Below are 21,055 nucleotides of genomic sequence, written 5' to 3'. Positions count from 1 at the left end.
AGATGAGTGACCTTGGAAGCAACTTAATGACAAACTTAACTGCGCCTAAAATTGAAGTCTGCTTTCTGCTGTGTGATGTAAATCTCTGGGTTCTCCCTGAGAAGGAAATTTAGTTGAAAAATGTTGTTAACAAAAGACCAGGTTTTTCTAAAGATAATATTAGTGTGAATATTTTAAGCTGAAAAAAACCCAGCCTTTTCTTTCTGTTTGCATCTGTGCAATGTATATACAATGTATGTGGGAACACAGGTGGACAGGGGGAGAAATGGAAACACTTGCAATTTGCTTAGGCTTTCAGTAGGACCGAAGTTTAGGACTTTGAGCCTTGTTCAGTTCTGTGTTATTCTTGGTCTGTGGAGGCTGAAGCTGATGTAAAGCTGGAATGCTGCAATTGGGAATCAGGCAACTTGTCTTCAGGCTTTTCCCATCCTTACTGAAATGGATCTGATCCAAAACATGGGATTGCATGCTTGTCGTGTCCTGAGAGTCTCTGTCTCTGAAATTCCAGCCAGCCAGGGTCTACATTTGTGTATGAGCCTTATATTTATACCCCAAAGCTCTGAAGGCCAGCAGCTCTCCTGTTGCAAGGCGGGCATTGTGCTGTCCCCTTGGGAACGAGGATTAGCACAGACGTGCCTGCTCGCTCCCCAGCACAGGTGCTTAGTGAAAGAGTCACTGCCTGCAAGGCAGAACGGAGGTCCTTGAAAAGAATTAAGATTGGGCTGATATCCAGGCTGGGAACCATTCCTGTCCTGTTTGGACATACTCATTACATAAATACTGAACAATGGTTGCTTTTTTTTTAATAGGTGCTGAGCACCTATAGTTTCAATCAGTGTCAGGAGCAGTTTTGCATACTCAGTGTGCAAGCCTTGAGGAAAAAACCCCACAGAGGATGCTTACTAAGTGCCCTGCTTAATCCTGCTGCTTGCAAGAACCATTGCACAAAGGTTTTCTACTGCTTCTTTCAGTTAGGTTTTGTAGATTCTTCCATAAAGGCAGAGATAAAAGGAAATATCTGTACTTGCTGCATAGCAAAATGGCCCTTGATTGCCTTGGCAATCACAATTAGCTATTTCTGAAGATTCTGTTCTGCCATTACTTTGGGACTGCTAATGTCTTTGATCTAAATAGCTGCGCTTTGTCTCCTGGCAGACCATGCAGCAGATGAGCGACCACCGCTACGACAAGCTGACAGTGCCTGACGATGCTGCAGCAAACTGCATCTACTTAAACATTCCCAGCAAAGGGCACGTCCTGCTGCACCGAGCCCCCGAGGAGTACCCAGAGAGTGCCAAGGTGAGAGCCACCCCGGGGTGCCAGCCAGCCCCCAGCAGCTCCCTTGCTGCAGTGTGATGTGTGTGGATGCCACAGCCAGAAAGCCGCGTGCACCGTGAATGTTCCTGTTGGTTAACAGTGATGGGATGGCTTGGCACCCGCTGGCAAATCCATGTCTGTTTGTTCTGTAAATACTTAGAGAAAAGGGAAAACAGAGGTGTAAAGTGTAATGATTTTTCCCTTACATTTTCTTTCCTGAACAGGTGTTTGAAAAGCTGAAGGACCACATGCTGATTCCAATAGCCAACACAGAACTGGCGAAAGTAGATGGGTCACTCACCTGTTGCTCTGTGCTTATTAACAAAGCTTCAGAATTATGAGTTTACAGAGTCCCTCCCTTGTAACTGGCAATAATGTTACACACAAGGTAGACGAATCTGTATCCACACTTTTATTGTTTTTATTGACAATCTACTGTACCACTGTGCTACTAACCCTTGTTTACAGATTTTTTGCATTGTGAATTTTTATTATGTCCTTGCAGATGGTATTTAAGGTGGATGTAGGGTTTGTTGGGAGCACATAACTCAGAAGTAAGTTAGTCCCATGGGCTAGCAGAAGGCAATTATAATGGCTAACCCTTAGGTTTAGTGAATTAACATATCTGTGTGAAAATTTCATGAAACCCGGCTAATTCTCAATATTTCAAGCACCTCTGTTGTCTTTACACTGTTCCCTTCTGTCTTCTTCTCTCTTGTTTCCCTGCTCTACATGTTTTTTTTTTTCCTTCCTCAGTCTTCTACTTCCAGTGATGCAAAGTATTAGGGGGCCTGAAGAAAACTCAGCGGGCTCACGAACCTTGTGTGGTAGGGAAGCTTTCCATACACTAGCTGGAACAGTGGGCAGGGATTGTGCTCACTGTGCTGGCCACGTCACAGTGCTGCTGCTGGGCAGAGCTGTGGCTGGAATCCATTTCAGACACCGGGTACCAGCTTTGGAAAAGCTTCCTCTGATGGGAGCGTTCAAGGGCAATGACTGCCCGGGAAACTTGAATGACAGAAGAAGAGACTAGTGCAGCCACACAAGTTGTCTCCTGCAATTCAGGTCACAATTTCCTGCTGAGATCTGACTTTCAATGTGGTGAGAATGGGAGAGGAGTTTTTAAAAAGGCCAAATCCTAGGAAGCCTCTGGACCACAAAAATTAAATGCAGAGATGCAAAAGAAATCTAAAGTATGGGGAGTTAAATCTCTTTGTTTACATCTTAAAATTTGTTTCTCCTTTTCTGTTTTCTCTTCATTTGGAGGCCACTTACTAGCAAAATTCAAAAGAAAAGGGTGATAGAAGAAGTTGAAGGACAGCTATTCCTGGATTATGCCCATGAATAAGGGAAGCTATTTTTTCCTGGAAGATTGACATTTTTTCTTTATCTGCCCTTGGGACAGTTTTCCTTGGAACAATAACCATCTTATATTTTTTTAGTGGCATGAATATTCGCTGTGGTATTCAGTTAAGACAAATATAATTTTTGTAGCTAATTCCTCAACATGTTTACCCACTGAGTCATGGCTTTTTTCTTTTTTTTTTGCCACTGCAAAGTGAAGCACACACCATTGTATTCACATGCTTCTTGTTAAATCATTTGTAAACTAAGGATGGGAGCAATTCCCAAACAGAGGCAGTAGTGGGAACTCTCCAGAGACTGACAAATAGTCTGAACATGTTATCAGCTTCCTGGACATCTCCTCCACCTTTCCTGAACCACTTGTGGCGTGTTGCTGAGGTACAGTAGGAAGTGAGTGAGGGGGTTTGGGCAATGTGGTCTGCAGGAAAGCAAACAGAATTTCCCAGATGCCCACTGGGATATCCTTTGGAAACCTGGGTGCTGTTTTGTGCAGCCATAAGGGAGGAAACACAAGTACTCATACTTGTAGGTTCTCCCTGGCACATCTCACACTGCATCTCAGTGGTAATGAGAGGAAAACCTCCTGGCAGCTACCACAGGACACTGGGTGCTCTGTTTGTCGTGATGACACGAGGTTTCATGGGGAAGAGAGCAGTGACGAGCCAATATATTGTATGTGTAAAGAACATGGCCCAAAGGAAGTTCTTCAGCCAGCCAAACAGCAAGTGGGTTTTTTTTTTTAACTATTTATGACTCTCCTCTCCCAAAGGGTGATCCTCATGTTCCCTCTTTGTCTCTTCCATTCCCATGCACCATCATTTAAACCTGAGCCAGGTGATTAGGGTCTCAGGATGTAAATGTTGCAGTGGGGAATGTTTTTCTGCCTTCCCTTGGTGCTTTTTAAATATTTGATAAAGTATCACACATTTCAAAATAACCTGACATTAAACAGAGATTTTGTGCCAAAAAGTGGCCCTGCAGTATTGAGCTGTGAGCTCCTAAAGGCAAGCTGTACTCTCTTAAAAACCTGTGCAGCCACGGGAGCTGTCAAAGCTGAAACAGCTCCCCCCATCCTGACTTGTCCATGCACCTCCTGGGGCCTGGCCCCCATCCATGTCCTTCAGTCCCTCTTCCCTCCTCTTGTTAGGGAGCCACAGCATCCAGCTACACTGGGAGAGTTAGGCTGTAGAATTTCAATTTTATTTATTGTTAAATATTTCTGTAGTGTTGGTTTTGGTTTTTTTCTTCCTCCACCCTCTCTCACCTCTCACCTGTGTCCTTCCTCAGACTCTCATTTCTAGTTTGCTCATCAAGGCATGATGAGCACTTTTCTCGTTTAATCCCAAGTGATTTTACCTTCTTGCCTCAGTTCTTACTTGAGTCTTTTTCTTCACTTCTCCTTTTTCACTGCTCACTCCACAGTATCCCAAGCCATGATGGACTATCCTAAACTCACTCCCTCCTTGAGTAGGTGCCAGGAGAGAGGAAAAACTGAGGGGTCTGCTTTGGGTCTGAGCAACTTCTTTTGAGCTAGAAGGATGACAATCAGCAGGAGCTGTAGATCCAGGGGGTGAGAGGGGTGACTCCTTTTTTTAAGATTTCTTCAGAAAAAAAGAACCATTTCTGGTGACAGTGCTGCTACCCTGTGTCCTTGAAAGCAGTAGAACGTGTGACAATGAATTCCCCTGGTTCCATAGGGGAGGGAGAGGAGGAGTTGGGATTTCAGAGCTGAGAAACAGCTGTGTAGACAGAGAGGTTGGTTTTTCATCTCTTGCCATTTAGATTTCTTTGGTTTCAGGGCTGCATTTTGGTATACAGAAAGCAAGGGAGCAGCTGAGAGATCTGAATTCCTTCAGTTGTTGTATTCAAACTGTCTAACTTCAGGCACAAAATTAAGGTGCTCTAAAACCACACCTGCTTTCTCTCTCTTGGCCTCAGTAGGAATCACAGCCTCTTAACATAAATGCTCTAAATCACATCTTAGTCTGATGCCAAAAGTTACCTAAGCTTGTTAGTGGGATCGCCCTTACCTCACAGCTTCTCCTGTTAATCTTTATTCTGGCATTAGAAAGAAAAATATTATGAACACTTCAGTTTATGTATTTGCAGTATGGTACTAAGAACTAAAATCATGCCAAATGCTTCTTGTTCTTGCTGTTTGCTGTTTATTTTTCTGTTGCCCAAACAAAGAATTCAGTTGTGAGGACATTTCTGCAGTGACACATGTGCATCTAATGCATATCCTGTACATTTTGTCACCAGAACATTTCTCAGATGCCTGATGTAAATCATCATCCTTGATTAATATAAAAAATAAAATAAAATCCCAAACCAAAAAAGGAGAGGAGACACTGAACACTGATAGTTGCCCACATAAAACTCTTGATAACAACTGTCGGGCTGTATGACAGAGCAGAGACATACAGAAGTTCTTGTGGTAACAGCTCAGCAGTGGGGCTTGAATTACTCATCAAAGGATTTTTCCTTTCAGCAATCAGTTGAGCTCAGTTGAAATGAAAGAGCCAGAACATGCATTATAGAAATTTCATGGATGTTATCTTTGCTGAGAATTTAGGGAGATCTGTGATATGTGGGTTTCTTTCTTCAACAGAATGTGAATAGTGTCTCTCTCTAATGAAAATGTGAATGCATACTGTACCTTATGAGACAAACTTGAATTCTTCCATTTATGTATTTTTGTGTTTGCCATGCTAATTTTCAGTTTTAAATAGATGCCACTGTGTGAAGCTATGCTCTGATATTTTTTTTTGGTGATTTCCATGTGATAGGAATAGAGCTCATAGGCACCACTATGTCCAGTTTTGAAAACAAAAAGCCGATATACAGGATGCTGTTTGTTCACAGCAAATTGGAAAATACGGAAAAAAAAGAGCTTTTGATTTTGTTCAGCTTCATATATGTTTTATCAATGAAGTCAGAGCCAAATTAATAGAAAACATCAACATCCACATGGAACCATTTGAGGAAAATAATTTACTATTTAAGATTGTCTATTTTTGCTTTTATCAGTAAGGAAGCTGAAAAGATAAGCCTGCTTAAACAATGGTATTTGTTAAGTGATTGTGAACAAAGTATCAGTGGACCTCATGTATTTTCAGAGAAGTTTTAACTGGACGTGTGATGTAAATTGTATGGAGTTGTACGTGAATTGTGTTAGTCACTGTTCTACATTGTATTGTTCTGCAGTGCACAAATGTGACTACTGAGCACAGAAGCATTACAGTCATTAAACTTAATCTTGTTGCAGTATATAATTCCCCACTTTTTGTGCCAAAACCATCAATACATTCCATAATCAGTTCTAATAGAGGTTTGCACTTTGATTTAATTTTTTTTTGTGACTCTTGCAGTTTCAATACTATATATCTCCATCACGAAGGAATAAAGTGTCAGTTGTACCATACCCTGAGTAGTTTGTGCTTCTTGTTTTGGAACTGAAAGTATATGTATTTAATTTAATACTGTTTCATGCTGTCTTTTTATTTCCAAGCTTATTACATACCTAGAAGTAAAGCCAGTTATAGACACTAGCACTAAAACCCTTAATTCTGTTAGGGGAAATCTTGACTTTTTAAAAACAAATTATAATTTTAGACTGAACATTTAAGAGTAATGTGTAGAGAGGAGATACTGCCTGTAAGTGGTCATAGTTCATTTTATTGCTGTCCAAGGTAACAAAACAGATGTCAGGATAGCACAGTCTGTTTGTTTCTCTATAGTGCCTGCATTTACTGTAACTTACTAAAGGTGAAACTACAAAGGTTTAGTGGCATTCCCATTATGGTTAATTTATTCACACAGCTCTTGTGTCTTTTGTCCCCCACAACCTCAGGAGAGGTGACTGCACTCCAGACATTGCTTTGAGGTAACCTGACAGATAATTGCATGTCTTATATCTAAATACTTCCTGCTGTGGGCTACAAACTGCTCCTGGGGCTGCTCTCTGCTTGCAGCCTTGGCTCTAGTGCCAGTAGGTCACAACGCTGGGATCCAGGAGCTGGGGAGACCCTGGAGCTCCTCTGGGCTCCGAGGGCTCGTGGGCCATCAGTGCCACCTCCTGGCAGCCCAGGAGCCAGTGGTTCAAGGCCTCAGTGTTGCTCCTTCAGCTTTTTAAGAAACCCAAGATAATTTAAGAGAGTAGGTATTCCTTAATGAACTGTACCAAAATAATTACATTACTTTCAAACTGTATTTTGCTAGTATAATAGGACTCTAAACAAACTATAATCTATTATTCTCCTTGCCAGAGAAGTAAGGACAAAGGATCTAAATACAGCCTGCAGCTGATTTTACAACATTGGTTAAAAGTATTATTTTTAACTAATATATTTAAATCAGTGCTGTGCCTAATGTGAATTCATTTAGCGTGATGCAATTACTATTTTAAACTGCTTCATTTACATGTGCACCCATGTCTACAGGAGAGAGCTGGTAGCAATTTACTAGAATTTGTTTCTTGATGGCAATGATTAAAAATTATAAAATCTAGACAAGCCATACCCACGTGCCACATTAAGAAGTTTCTCATTGGATATCAAACCTGAAAAAAGCAAAATCATAATAATTTAACAAGGGGTGTTCTTTGCAAAACTTAGCAGTAGGATATTATTTCATCAAGTAGAGACTTCTACTTTGAGTGTACAGAGTCAGTCCCCACTCTGAGTACATGCTGCTTAAAAAACATCAGTCACTGTCTCCTGCATCATAAAGCCCAGACATTCTGACACTCTCAACAACCTCACCCCCAAAAATTCATGACCTGTAGGTTTATTGCTGTGGCTTAGTAGCTGAAATATGCCGTTGGTTGCTGCAGGTATCTGTTGAGTTAAGAAGGGCCCTTGATCTGTAACTAGACCAAACTCCTTCCCTTCTCTCTGTCTGGCAGCTTCCTCCTCCTCCTCCCTAAGGAACTGAGCTGTAGAGTCCCATGGCTCTCACAGGCCCTGGGCTGTCCTGGCAGCTCCAGAAGGGGCTTGTCCTGAGAACCCAGACTAGAACCCTGAGCAAGGATCAGGAGGAGAATGGGATGGGAGCACATGAAAGCTCCAGGCAGAGGCCATTGCTCAGCAGTAAGGACATGCTGCCTGGAGAGGGCTTGGTCAATTGGTCAATGAGGGCAGAAGGGGAAGAAAGCGTGGAGCCAGGCACAGTTCGGACAAGCTGACTGACTTCTTAGGCACTGTGACAGTGTTACAACATTTTCTTCACCTTCACAGTGAGTTTTGTAAAAACCTCTGGGTTGTAAACAGTTTTCAAAATTTATTTTGGAAATTTAGTCTTGAAATTTATGCTAGATGGACATTATGTATGTACACACTCATACAACAATGCAATGTGCAAAATCTTTCCAGCTGCCTTGAAGGAAATGATCCCTGACTCTACTTTGAGGCTCACTTCTCAGTATCGAGTGGCTGTTACTCTCCTGAAATGAGTTTCGTGCAGAGAGTAGCCTTCTTCCTGCTGCCTGGACCATTAAATCCTGGTAGGGTGTTTTGGCATTATGTCTGCTAAAATATATTCTGCTCTTGTATTCACTAAACACATGCTCTCTTCCTGACTGCTGAAGTTAAATATTCCAGTTTGTCTCCTGCACGGCTCAGGAATCAGCAGCCTAACCCTCCAGACATCACACGGCTTTGAACTGCACCTCTTGCTGAGCAGGGTTATTAACAAATACTCTAAATCCAGAATGCATGATAGATGTTTTTATCAGCAGTGTTGTATGGAGCCAGCAAAGTCCACAATATAATTCACCTTGAAGAGGAAGAGCTGAAAGGTGTGTGATATAATGAACAAGGGTGAGAGTCAGGGGCTGGGAAGATGCCTGGCTGTTTCAGAAATGCCACAATCAGTTCTCTTGGATGCATCAAAGCTGAAAGCTTTCCATGTATTTTGGGTGCATAGCACAGATTAGGGAGGATCAGTGTAGGCACTTGAACTTGGAAAAAATGGTCAGCCCTGCAGCTCTCTGAGCAGGAAAATGGGAGATAAACAGGTTACTTGCAGAGATACACAGCTTTGAGAAACTCAAACGCGCTACAGCACAGAAAGGCTTCTTGGGGTGGGAATAACAGGAGGCCGTGGGCTGTGAGCAGGTGTGCCCTAACGAGCAGCAGTGGGGCTGCGTGGCCAGGGTGAGGGAGTTTCGGGGGCCAGAGGCGCCCTCAGAGCAGCAGCAGGGAGCAGAGCTGCTGGCAACCGGTTTGGGGACGGGCCCGATTTGAGCACCCAGCTCTGCAGGAGTCTGCCCTGTCACCAGGGGCCTAGTCCTTTGTTTTTTCAAGTGTTCTGGGCAGGATCTTCGTCTTTATTTTAAAGCTGGGACTGCTAGCACAGTGAAATAGATACTGTCACCATTAATATTTCAAGTACTATTGCATTAACAAAGCATGTCAATCAAAGACTTTGCAAAACTGTAAAACTACCATAAAACCGGCAGGTTTTCCTTACTGACAGCAAACATCCGTGCTGATCGCTTCTACTTATGTTCATGTTTATCTGCTGAAAGGGAAATTTTAGGAGTGCATAAATAGCCCGAGTTCCACCCGTGTCAGCTGCAAGAGCCCCGAATGCTGAACTTCCAGCGCCCGCTCTCCCTGCGGAGGCGGCGCCGTGTCCCGGCGGGCCAGCGGCTCCCTCTGGTGCTGCCCCGGAGCAGGAGCCTGTGCACGGCGGGGCTTCCGAACGCCGTCGGTCCCCGAAACCTGCGGGCACCCGGCACCGCAAGCCGCCGTCACTCGTGCCAGCACCCGCACGAGCCGCGGGCCCCGACACCGCTCCGCACGCTCCAGACCCTTCAGCGGAGGGGTTGGCACACGTCCCGGGAGGCGCGGCGAGGGGCAGCGGCAGCTCCGGGAGGCGCAGCGCCCCCGCGCCCGGCTCCCCGCCCTCAGGCACCGGCCGCGCCCCGCGCGCTCCCGCCGCCCCCGGCGCGCACGCGCCAGCGGGCGGGGCCGGGGCGGAGCGTCGGTCCTGAGCGCCCATTGGCGGGCTGTCTGGGGGCGGAGCGTAGCTCAGACCCAGAGCGCCCATTGGCGGGCGGGCTGGGGCGGGGCCTATCCCGTCTGGGGCTGGGCGAAGCGCCGGCCCTGAGCGCCCATTGGCGGAGGCGGGCGGGGGCGGAGCCCCGGCCGAAGCACCGCCCCGCGCGGGTTTCCCCAGCGGCGCCGCCGAGGGTTCCGCCATGGAGGGCCCGGGGTCGTGGTCGAGCTCGGCGGGCGCGGGGCGGCCGCTGACGGAGGACGAGATGGCGGAGGTGAAGAAGGATGTAAGTGGCGGGCGGGCCGGGGCCTGAGTGCAGGGGCCGGGCGCGGAGCGGCGAGTGGGGCCCCTGCGCGGGCGGGGGAGCGGAAGCGCAGTGGGAGCGGGCGGGGGGACGCGGCGCGGGGGCGGCGGGAGGAACGGGACCGGCCTGGCGGCGCGTCCGGAAAGGCGGCGGGGAATCTCGAGCAGGGCTCTGCCCTCCGGGGTCCCCCGGCGTGAGGCTGATCATGACTCGCGAACGCGTATTCCGGGGCCCGGCGCTCGCCCCGCGTCCCGGCCGTGCTTTGCGCTGCCGCCAGCCGCCCGCCCTGCGCGGGCCTGCGCCGCCCGGGCGGAGCCGCAGGGCTCGGGGCTCCCGGTGCCGGTGCCGCCCGGGCCGAGCCGCAGGGCTCGGGGCTCCCGGTGCCGGTGCCGCCCGGGCGAAGCCGCAGGGCTCGGGGCTCCCGGTGCCGGTGCCGCCAGGGCGGAGCCGCAGGGCTCGGGGCTCCCGGTGCCGGTGCCGCCCGGGCCGAGCCGCAGGGCTCGGGGCTCCCGGTGCCGGTGCCGCCAGGGCGGAGCCGCAGGGCTCGGGGCTCCCGGTGCCGGTGCCGCCGTGAAGCGCAGGAGGCAGCAGACGGGATGGGTAACGTGGTACCCAAAGCTTGGCTGAAAATGTGTGTGCTGCTCCTGGTGCCAGTAAAACTCTTTTTTAGAAAGCGTGAATACCTACGTTAAGTATACTTACATGTTTTTTATAGATGCTTATTGTTCTATATTTTCTTGGGTTTTCCCCTATACTGATTCACTGATGTCTGGAATCTGAGGGAAGACTTCGTCCTGATTCATTCTGGATTAATTTATCTCAACGTGAGACTGGGAAGCAATGTACTAACCAACCTCAAAAAGTGATTGCTTAATTTAAAAAAAAAAAGTAAAATCACAGTTTATCACTTATTTATTGCCTATCCATGGTTCTGTTGGTAATTTACAGCATCTTATGTTTGATTCATTGGGGATTTTTTTTGGTTCTTTTTAAGTACAGTGAAGACTCCTTGTAGTTTGGTTTTTGTTTCTTTCTAGCTTTATGCTTAAGTGATTTCCTTTAAATGCTTTGTCATAGTTCTACGAGACATGTTTTTCAAGCTAGTACTCGTTTCCACAGGGTAATACTGCAATAGGTGGCATTGGTAGCTACACCAAAAAAGGATAAAAGCTACTTAGCCACTATAGGTGTAACATGACAAGTATGTTAGTCTGGGTCAGTGGCTGAAGCCACGGCTGCATCTCACACAAGTGCATGATTGTCACTTCAGCCCCTACCTTACAGGTCCTCCCATAGTACTTGGAGGAGAAAGGATAGAAATCTTAGGCAGAAACAAATAACATTCATTTTATCATCAAAATGCAGTCCCATAAATGTGACTTCGGAGCTTCTGCACTCAGATTTTAAATGTTGTGGCTTCACAACCGACCCTGCTCTCTCAGAGCTGCTCAGGTAACTTTGATGGGATCTCTGCAAGCCAGGGTGCTGTGTCAGCATTAGCACTGTGTGTGACAGGGGACAGCTCACCTCAGGAAGCTAAAACTGACAAGGACATCTTGGTCTGGGCAAGCTTGTCTTGAGGAGCAGTTATAAAGTTTGGAGTCTTGCAGTTAAGAGCTGAGAAGGATGAGGGTGAGCCATATAAAATCAATCCTACAATACACTGGGGCCGCAAAAGACAAAAAGCAGCCACTAATACTGTTGAGAGTATGCACATTTATGGATGAAAGTGCATGTCTTTTGGATGGCAGTAATTTGTTAACTTGTCAATAGTGTAAATAAATAGGTTTAACTCTTGTAAATAAATGGGTTTATTTACGGAGCTTTTGAACTGTGAGTATATTCGTGCTGTTGTTTTGAGGCTGCTTTTGCTCAATGGACAGAAAACATCAATAACTGCAGTATTTTGGAGTTGTGCCTCAAGGATACAACAGTATGGAAATGTGGCAATCAGGTGATCAGTGAGAATGGGTGTATTTGTAGACAAAGTGAGTAGGTGCTGTTTGGTATAATTTCATTTTTACTTGACCGTTTTAAAATGTGCTAACCTCAGACCTTATGTAATCACATTTTCTATAAGTAGTCACCACATTTCTTAACAAGCATTGGAACTCCTGAGTTCAGTCAAAGAGTTAATGAAAGCAATAATTAGGTAACCATTTTTTTAAAAATAGTTTTACACTGAGAAAAATCTCAACTAATTAACACAGCAGCAGCCTTAAAAATTGTTTTGCTAACCTGTATCAAAATCATATGGGTTCCAACTACAGGCTTCTAAAGAATTAGAAATGTTTGCTAATACTAGTTTGTTTTGTTTTTCAGGCTTTAGAAAGGATGCGTCCTTACCTATGTGATAAGATCATAGCCGAGAGACACTTTGATTACCTGCGTTCTAAGAAAATACTCACTAGGGAGGACACAGAAGAAATTTCTGCTCGATCTTCCAGTAGGAAAAAAACTGGGAAGTTATTGGACTACTTAGCAGAAAATCCAAAGGGACTAGATACTTTGATTGAATCTATCAGACGAGAAAGAACACAAAACTTCCTGTTAGAAAAGATAACTGATGTAGTTCTGAAAGTCAAAAATGAAAAGCTTGAAGCTCTTAAAGGTAACAAATTATTAATAATGTTGTGTAAGACATAGGTTTTATTTGGAGGGTCTGCAAAATTAAAATCCAAAATTAAAGTCTTGCTCTGGTATTTGGAACAAGATGTTGGAAATATTACCAGTTCGTGTTTAAGATCCTAGTGCATGTATCCTGCCTTTACCTTTTTACTATCTGAACACATCCAGCATAAATCACAAGAAGCAAAAAAACCCTATTGTGTTGTTATGATGGCTAAATCTGTCTTCACGTTTCAGTTTTGCTTTTCAAAAATGGGTGGTTATCTTCCATCTTGCATTTCTCTTCAAGCTGTTTGCTGCAGGGGCAGGATGCTCTGGTTTAGTTAAACTTTGTACCTCAGCAGAAGATATGCTAGCAAATGCAGCTTGGGAGGAGTTGCCCTGTATGCCTTCAATGCCACAGCTCTAAAGTAGACACTGTAAATACATGTGTGTGTTTTTTCCATACAGGCTTAGAGGTATTGTTGACACCCAAACCTTGAAGTCACTGTGTGTACTCATATTTTAAGGCAGAGAAAGAAAGTATAGGCTTTCTACACCAAAAGTGTTACTTCCCCTCCCACACCCATCAAAAGGCAAATAAAGAAGGAAGAAGTATTTCTAACCATAGAGATGAAGGGCCTGAGGTTTGCTCTGGCTTCAGGTAAAATAGCCTTCAAATGCTGTCCACTGTGGAGCAAAAGCAGCAGGTGAAGCTCTTAAAAGTTTGAAGAACACAGTGAGAAAAATCTAAAAAAAGTTGGGCCAAAGGGCTGAAGTGACTTTCTGAAATGAACTTTAAGTTACAGTGCATCTTTGTCAAGTACTATCTGCTACTGAGTACAGAGAAACCATTCATATCAGCCTAGATAACCTGCATGTTTGTTTTTTAACTTGTCAGGAATTCTGGATGTCACAGGTGAGATGAAGGGTTAGTCTGTAAAAATATGGACAGTTGATTTTTGGCACTCTTACTGATATTAAATCAGAGCACAGTTTAAGGTGTCCTCATACTGTAATTAAATCCAGTATCTGTTTTTTTGTCTTAGGTTTAAGCTGCAGCACTTGTATGACCTCACTGTATGGAGGAACAAATAATCTTTCTAGATCATTTTCTGATGAATCAAATTTTCTGGATAAAACAAAAGACAAAGAATCTATCCAGATACAGCACCCAGAAGAAGATTATAGCACCGCTGCGTTTGTTTCTGCTGTCTCTCTTCATTCAATGAATTTACCAATTGCAGAGATGGGAAATTCACAGTGCAGTGTTTTCTCAGCCACCCTCCCAGGGCCTGGAGACCCTGGTGCACCCCCGCTGCCCCCAGAGCTCCAGTCAGACCAGCAAGAGCCATGTACTAGTTCAAGTGACAATTGCTTTTTGCCTTTAAGATCACGTTCTGTTCAACCACAGTGAACGCAGTGACTTTCATCTGTTCATCCAAATGGTACTGAAACTTTGTGGGATGTCTCTTAAAGGCTAAAAAATGTTTTCAAACTGTTAGGAAAATTGGAGAAAATAATCTATGCAATGTCTGTTTTAATTTTGTAATTGTGTGATGCTGGAGCTGCTTGACTTTGTTTTGTTCTTTAGGGAGCTTTTTTCAAAATAATGTGGTGTTATACCAACAAACGTTTGTTTTTTAAACCAATGTGTATAAGATTTCACATTTAGTTGCAGATACTTTAGCTGGAATTATAGAACAAATGGGTTTTTTCTTTCTGCAGAAACTAACAAATCAGCTTTTCTTAATGTTTCTGTGGTGGTGAACTGGGGAAAGATGGTTAGGAAAAGTACTGAGTATGGAAAAAAAAACTGAACAAAAATCTTAAGCTTACTTACTCATTTACTAAGGTAAATGTTTCTCATTAGGATAAAGTCTGCTCTCCATGTATATGTGTGCTGCTCCATTTGCAAAAAACCTCACAAATCTGGCCAAATCTGTGCTTATTAGCCAGGAGTTTCTTCCTTGTGTGACCTTTGTCCTGCTGGTAACATCAAAAGGCATCAGTACTGCAAATGTACTTCTGCAGGCCTCACGTATTCCTCTTGTATATTAGGTAAAGATTCCTGATTTGAGATGCACTTTAAATATAAATTCTCTTTAGTACTGGATAAGGAATGTAAACTGCTCTAATGGCATTGTGAGGGCTGTAAGAAAACATTATTGTAGGATGCTATTAAGGAACAAAGCTTGTATGCTTTGTCCCACTAGGGAGGTGGAGGAGAAGCTGCGTGACACAAAAGTATCTGTACCTGAAGGACTCTTGGAAATATGGCACTTCAAATACCTCCTCTTCAAAGCAGACAGGTTTACATTTCAAATTGTTTAGAGTCAAATGCATTTTAAACTGTTTCAACATGGGAAGGTTCTCATTTCTTGCCACCATGCAATATACTGTGTTCCTCTCGTACTCGAATCGTAGCCTACCTTTTGTGCAGGTGCCTATAATAATTTCAAAATGACCTGGTGGATTCTTAATTTGACATGTACAGCTGTGTTCTGCAGTACTACACTTTAAAGTGATGGGATGTTTTCAGTACATCAAAGGGTAGGTTTGTATTTAAGGTCCTAAATTATTTTGGCTCTCATACTGTGTATAGCCATGTAATGCCACTCCAGTGCACACCGGGGTGATATTACTCAACTGTTCTCCTTTTGTGCAGACAGGCCACCTGCAGGACCTCTGCATAGTCTCTATGAATTGTTTTTCACTATTCTTCTGGTTTTGGAAGTAGATTGAAATAAAATGCAATGTTCAACTACACTCCATGCTGAGTATGTGAACATCTTACATGTGAGAAAGATGTGTTTATAAAAATCCTTATTTTTCTTGTCTACGTCTACAATAATATGGTGTCCAGACAGTGAAAATGCTTTTCTTAGGAACTGCTTCAATGAGATGGCACTCTGGAAATTAAGTGCCTAAATATGCAAGCCAAACTTTGTTCTTTAACATGAAATTAGGGATAGGATGAACTCTCTCTCTTCCATTAACTTGAATTGTAGTTGCACATACTTGGGACATCTAGAAAGTGATTTGTCTAAATGCCTACTGTAACCACTTAAAGAGCTGTGCTCAGGCTTGAGTCCCTTCCTGGGTTCTTGTAAAGAGAAGAGAGTGAGCAGGGTTGGCCTTAACAGAGAAAATGCACCAGCTCAGAGTGGAGGCTGCCTTGCTGCACCCCATCCTGCCCTGTGCAGTCTGCAGCCTGCAGGGACCACTCCCAGTGGAGCCTACAAACCTGAGACCTTGATTGAATGTATTGTCTTTCCAAATGTTTATAATGTGCATTTTTAAAATGTATTTTTGTCACAACTTTTGGAATAAATTCTTTTGTATAATTGCCTGGTTTTATGTCTTCTCTTTTTTTAAGATGTACAGGTTGCAAGAGCATTTCATGCCACTACCTTGATGTGTGGTTTTGGTTTTGTGTGTGCGGGAGGCTTTTGTTCTCCTTGTATTTTTAGAGAAGTTTGTCTCCAGTGGAAAGACTGACTTAATGTGAAACGCCTGTGCTGGTAGGACTGCACTCAAGAGCAGTCTGTAAGGAAAACATGCATGTGCAAGCAACAGCTCTACTGCTTAAGTAGTTTCTGCAGTTCATGACTACTATTACTAACCTGATTCTTGCTTTTTTTCAAATGACTCTTTTGCTCAACTTCCTACGGATGTGAGAAAAGTTGCTTCCAGCCACGCATATCTTGATTTCATTCTTAAATTAGGATTTTTATTAATGGCAGGGGAGAAGCATGACTTAGAAAAGGATTTGCAAATGCTGCAGGCACTGTGGTGTCTCACTTCGGTGGTTGTTTTCATTGTACTTTGCGTGTAGGGCTTACTTCAAAATAATAACGCGGTATTGATTATGAGAGATCAGCTGGATATGGTTTAGTATCTTTACAGTAAAGAAAGTGATCACAGTATAACCAAAACACCTTCCTCAGATCTTATCCTGCTTCTGGTAGTATAAGTAATCTGAACATAGAAAAATACAGAGTTGGAAGGGACTCGTGAAGACTCCCACGTCCAGTTCTCAGCCCTTCACGGGACATCCCCAAGAGTCACACCCTGTGCCTGAGAGTGCCAAACCCTTCTTGAACTCCGTCAGGCTGGTGCTGTGACCACTGCTCTGGGGAGCCTGTCCCAGTGCCCAAACACCCTCTGGTGACAAAGCTTTTCCCGATACCCAGCCTCAACCTGCCCTGACCCGGCTTCACGCCCTTTGAACAGCACCAGTATTTTAGCTGATGCAGTAATGTGTGTATGAGTCAATCACAAGGGAGGTCTAGTACAAACTTGGTCCAACAAATTTGAAAAATCTGTTTTGGTCAAGATACCTCCTGGAGCAGTGACAATCAGCGCTGTGTCTGCCCTAGGTTAGCCGGTGACCGGACATTAAGGAAAACGCGTTTTCCCTCCACTTAGGCCTGCAGGTGTGAAAAGGGAGAAATGAAGGTTGGCTCGGTTTCGTGTCTCATTTTCAGTGTCCGGTCACTCGAAGAGAAGCACCCCGGCTCCGGCGTGAGCCCGCGGGCCCCGCCTGCCGCCGGCTCCGCTCCGCCAGCCCCGCGGGGCCCCGGGCCGGCGGCCGCCGCGGGCCGGAACCCTCGGCGCGGGCGCGGTTTCCGCGGGCGGTGCGAGGCGCGGCCCCGCCATGGCGGCGGAGGGGGAGGACCCGCTGGGCTATTTCGCGGCCTACGGCAGCTCCAGCTCCGACTCGGAGCCCGAAGAGCCGCAGCCCGACGAGCGCGCGGCGGGAGCCGGCGCGGCCTCGGGGGGTACCCCGGGGCGGCCGCGGCTGCCGCCGCCCGACGAGCTCTTCCGTCGGGTGTCGCAGCCGCCCGCCTTCCTCTACAACCCTCTGAACAAGGAGATCGACTGGGAGAGCCGCGTCCTGCGGGCGCCCGAGGAGGTGCGTGGGGCGCGGGGTGAAGCGAGGCGGCGGCGGGGCCGCCGTGGGCCCCCCGGGCCGCCGTGACCGGCGCTCTGCTCTCTCCCGCAGCCCCCCAGGGAGTTCAAGGTGTGGAGGAGCAACGCCGTGCCCCCGCCGGAGACCTACAGCCCGCCCGAGAAGCCGCCGCCGCCGGCCCCCACCCTCGACATGGCCATAAAGTGGTCCAACATCTACGAGGACAATGGCGACGACGCGCCCCGCCAGGCCGGCAAAGCCAAGTTCCTGCCGGACGAGGAGCAGGAGCCGCTGGAGTCGGGTGAGGCCTTGGCGTGAGGCGGCCGTGCCTTGCACGGGGGGCTCTGTGTGCTTCCCGAGCCCAGCCGGCCGGGCGGGAGGCTGCCCTGCGTGCCCTGGGCTGCGGAAGCTGTGCTGGCTCCTCCTGCCTCCACTGCTGCCCGAGGGCAGGGCGATCTGGCTGCAGGGGTGGGTGGACTGCAGTGCCGGGGCTTTGGCTTTCCTGGATTCAACACAGACCCTCGAGCAGTCCCTCTGCTCCTCTGTCATTAGCAGGGAAGCATCAGAGTCAGTAGCGCTGTAGTTCTGTGAAACCAACAGGTTCAGTCAACCAACAGGTTCAGTCATGGTGCTCCTAAAACAGAAGGCGGTGTAAAAGCTTCAGGTGCTGCTGTGTTGACCTTAGATGTAGATGTGGGTCAGATTATTTTTATAACGTTTGCAAAACTTGGGAGTCCAAAAGAGGAATCAAATAGGATGCCCATGGGACAGATTACTGAAGAAAATATTTACTATCCTCTTCACTTTCTGTGCTGGTAGAAGCTGTAATGGTAATTTAGGAAGTAAAGAAATATTTGATAGGTGGGAGGAATTTTTTTTTTTTAATTGCTGGAGAAAGAGAATAGCCAGCAATAACCAAGAGAATAGAACCAGAAGAAGAAATTCTGGGCTTTCAGAACACACAGTAATGTTTCCATTCATTGGTAAAGTTGTTAACAAAGCTTTTCCCAAAGAAGGATTTTTTTGCTGTCTTGCCTGTTTTTTGGTTCTGGGTGTTCTTTCCCAGTAGCAGTTTTTATGTCTTTCTCCATGTGTTCTGTGTTACCCCATCCATGCATTTCTCTTAGTCTTCATCCAAAGGAAGACGATAAAAGGTTAATTGATCTTGATATTATTTTCTGCTTCAAAAATGTCATTTTCTAGCTTTTTCTATTAGCTAGTCAAATAATTTTTTTAGAACAGGTACTGTACAGTAGCATAAAGCCTCTTTTCAGTTACCTGCAGTGGTTTGTGGTAGTGATAAGAAGTAACCATTCCTGTTTTGTCCAACATACTGTCTGCTTTCCAAAAATGAGGATGTTGTCAGTTAATGCTACAGTGTCTTTTTTCCAACTATCTCAGATGTGGTTAAGTCAGTTGTTCGGAGACAGGATGGTGTTGAATACAAAAAACTGTCTTTGCTGACTTTGATTAACTCTTTCTTTTATTTAAAGATGGTGAAAAAGATGATGAACCAGCTTCTGCTAAGAAACGTAAAGTAGAGTCTGGAGAACAGGCAAAGAAGAAGAAGAAGAAGGTATAAGCAGGGCATTTTGGATTTAGACATAATGAGAATTTCAAGGAACTTGGATTCCTCTGCTGGAATGGGAAACAAATACATGTTTACTGTATTTCTCTCTTGGGTGGGGAATTTTATTTCTGTAGTATGCTTGCCTTTTGGAAAGCACAAAATTAAATGGACAGTGTTGTGGTAGAACTTGTTTACTGAACAAAATTTAAACCTGTTTATTTGAAACAAGGATTTAGATGAAAGATCCATTGCCATGGATACTTGTGCTCGTGCAGGTTACAGGGCTTCACAGTATTTTGTTTATCAAGAAACCTGGTAACATGCGTTTTTCTGGACTGACTTTTCCATTGTGTCAAAACCTTTTATAAAGGAGTACATACTAAAGATTTTTTAGGTACTGGTCTGTGATATGTTCACATAATGTTGTTTTTAAATATATGTATAGACTGCAAATAGTCATTGGAATAAAACTACATGTGAAAACATCTGTGGTATAAATATTGCATTGCATGCTTGGTGAATAGGAGCAATGAATTCTGTATGATATGCCATTCACTGCTGTGTGACTTAACAGATTCCTCAGGGCTTTTTTGTTCCAATAAATACACAACTACAAACTGAAAAAAATGGAGCCAGAATTGAATTTAAAATTTTATAGTTTTTTCAACGTTATGGGATCTTCATCAGTGAAACGTGAGACTAACTGATGAAGGGAGAATTGAAGCACGTAATGTGTTCTCCCTAAAACAGAAAATAGAATCAAGATTTTTATGTGGACAAAAATTATTTCAAAGCTGTGATAGAGTCCTTGCTGCCAAATTGTATTTATTTCAGTGCAAACAGTTGATAGCCTTCTCAAAGTGCTAGCCAGTATATGTTGCATTTGTGGTGAAATATGTTGCATATGCTGCTGAATGGGTTTTTGGGTCTCTAGATGACAAGGTACCAGCAAGTACCAGCTTGTACTGGATTGGAGAAAAGGTTGATGTATATTGTCAGATAAAGATTCTGTGCCTTAGAAAATCTGCAGTGACATTAGCACCTGCTAATAGAGGCTCATGTAATTAAATTGTTAATGTAAAAATTTGTGTTTTCTATTTTCCTTCTGTCTTGGACTGGCTTTACTTTGGCAGAACAAATTCTGTATACATACGTGCTAATATGATGTTAATATTTTTAAGTGATTTTAAGAGAATTTTTAACCTCAATATATAGCAAAGTGTATTCATTTTCAGTGACTATATGAAGTTGGTAAGAAGTTATGCAGTTCTAGCCTTGGCAGTGTGATAATGCTTTCTCTGGATCTTTGTCTGCCTGCAGACTGCAACTGCTCCTTGCCAGTTTCACAGGCTGTGGGGCCAAATCTGTGATACCTGACACAGCTGAGGGCTCCCTGTGCCCACCTTTCCTAGGGCAAGCCCAGATACCAGCCGCTGTCCTGGCAAGCTGCAGGATGAGGGAGACTGTCATGGCAAAGCTTATGGAGTGCCAGCTCTCTGTAGGATTTCTCAAAATACTCCGTCTGCATTTTTGAGTCTTACAGTAGTTGTGTTTGCTAGTGCAGTGCTCCTTGAAGAGTGTCACAGCTGAAGGTTAATGTCACCAGCTCTGGAAATAGGATGCATTCCCATGACTGCTGTGACCAAGGAGGCTTTTGTCCATTTATTTTTTGCTATTCCGTAGGGCAGCTCAGGAAGTTTCCTGGCAGTTGCTCCTTCTGTTTTCAGACCATATGATATATGTAGTATCCAGTTTTCTTGAAGTTAACACCATCTGTTAACTCACTCAATTTTCAAGGAGAAAACCAGTATGTCTAGCCTGGGAGAAGAAAAATTAATTGTATTTTTTGTAGGTCAAGGGAATCTTCATGGTAAGTAGAGACCATGGCAGCTTCCCTGTTCAGGAGAAATGGCACAAAAACTCTTCACCTTTTTCTGAAGGCATATGAAACAAGGTTGTGAGAGCCTGTGTGAAG

At 44.8% G+C, this 21,055-nt stretch overlaps 3 protein-coding genes across 5 annotated transcripts in view; all 3 read left to right on the top strand.

Moving 5' to 3' along the window:
- Positions 1–6,106, top strand: part of DDAH1 (dimethylarginine dimethylaminohydrolase 1) — a 58,731-nt gene extending 52,625 nt beyond the window's left edge. For both annotated transcript variants that reach the window (XM_038144484.1, XM_038144483.1), the window contains exons 5-6: positions 1,156–1,299; positions 1,542–6,106. In XM_038144484.1, coding sequence (XP_038000412.1) covers positions 1,156–1,299; positions 1,542–1,658 — 261 coding nt within the window. In that variant the 3' untranslated portion in view covers positions 1,659–6,106. The remainder of the gene's footprint in view (positions 1–1,155; positions 1,300–1,541) is intronic.
- A 3,722-nt stretch (positions 6,107–9,828) lies between these two features.
- On the top strand, positions 9,829–14,438 carry BCL10 (BCL10 immune signaling adaptor). Of its 2 annotated transcripts, XM_038144681.1 has the most exons (4): positions 9,852–9,970; positions 11,273–11,440; positions 12,311–12,599; positions 13,645–14,438. In XM_038144681.1, exons 2-4 carry the CDS (start codon positions 11,396–11,398, stop codon positions 14,010–14,012), a joined length of 702 nt encoding a protein of 233 aa, XP_038000609.1. In that variant the 5' UTR covers positions 9,852–9,970; positions 11,273–11,395; the 3' UTR covers positions 14,013–14,438. The 2 variants fall into 2 exon arrangements, with proteins under 2 accessions (XP_038000608.1, XP_038000609.1); XM_038144680.1 differs by lacking the exon at positions 11,273–11,440 and having other exon boundaries at positions 9,829–9,970.
- Positions 14,439–17,185: 2,747 nt separating this feature from the next.
- On the top strand, positions 17,186–20,164 carry C8H1orf52 (chromosome 8 C1orf52 homolog). Its single transcript, XM_038144682.1, has 3 exons — positions 17,186–17,513; positions 17,604–17,811; positions 19,004–20,164. Exons 1-3 carry the CDS (start codon positions 17,256–17,258, stop codon positions 19,090–19,092), a joined length of 555 nt encoding a protein of 184 aa, XP_038000610.1. The 5' UTR covers positions 17,186–17,255; the 3' UTR covers positions 19,093–20,164.
- Positions 20,165–21,055: the final 891 nt, after the last annotated feature.

Source organism: Motacilla alba, chromosome 8, assembly GCF_015832195.1.
Source record: "Motacilla alba alba isolate MOTALB_02 chromosome 8, Motacilla_alba_V1.0_pri, whole genome shotgun sequence".
NCBI classification, from domain to species: Eukaryota; Metazoa; Chordata; class Aves; order Passeriformes; family Motacillidae; genus Motacilla; species Motacilla alba.
This window is presented reverse-complemented; position numbering and strand designations above follow the sequence as displayed.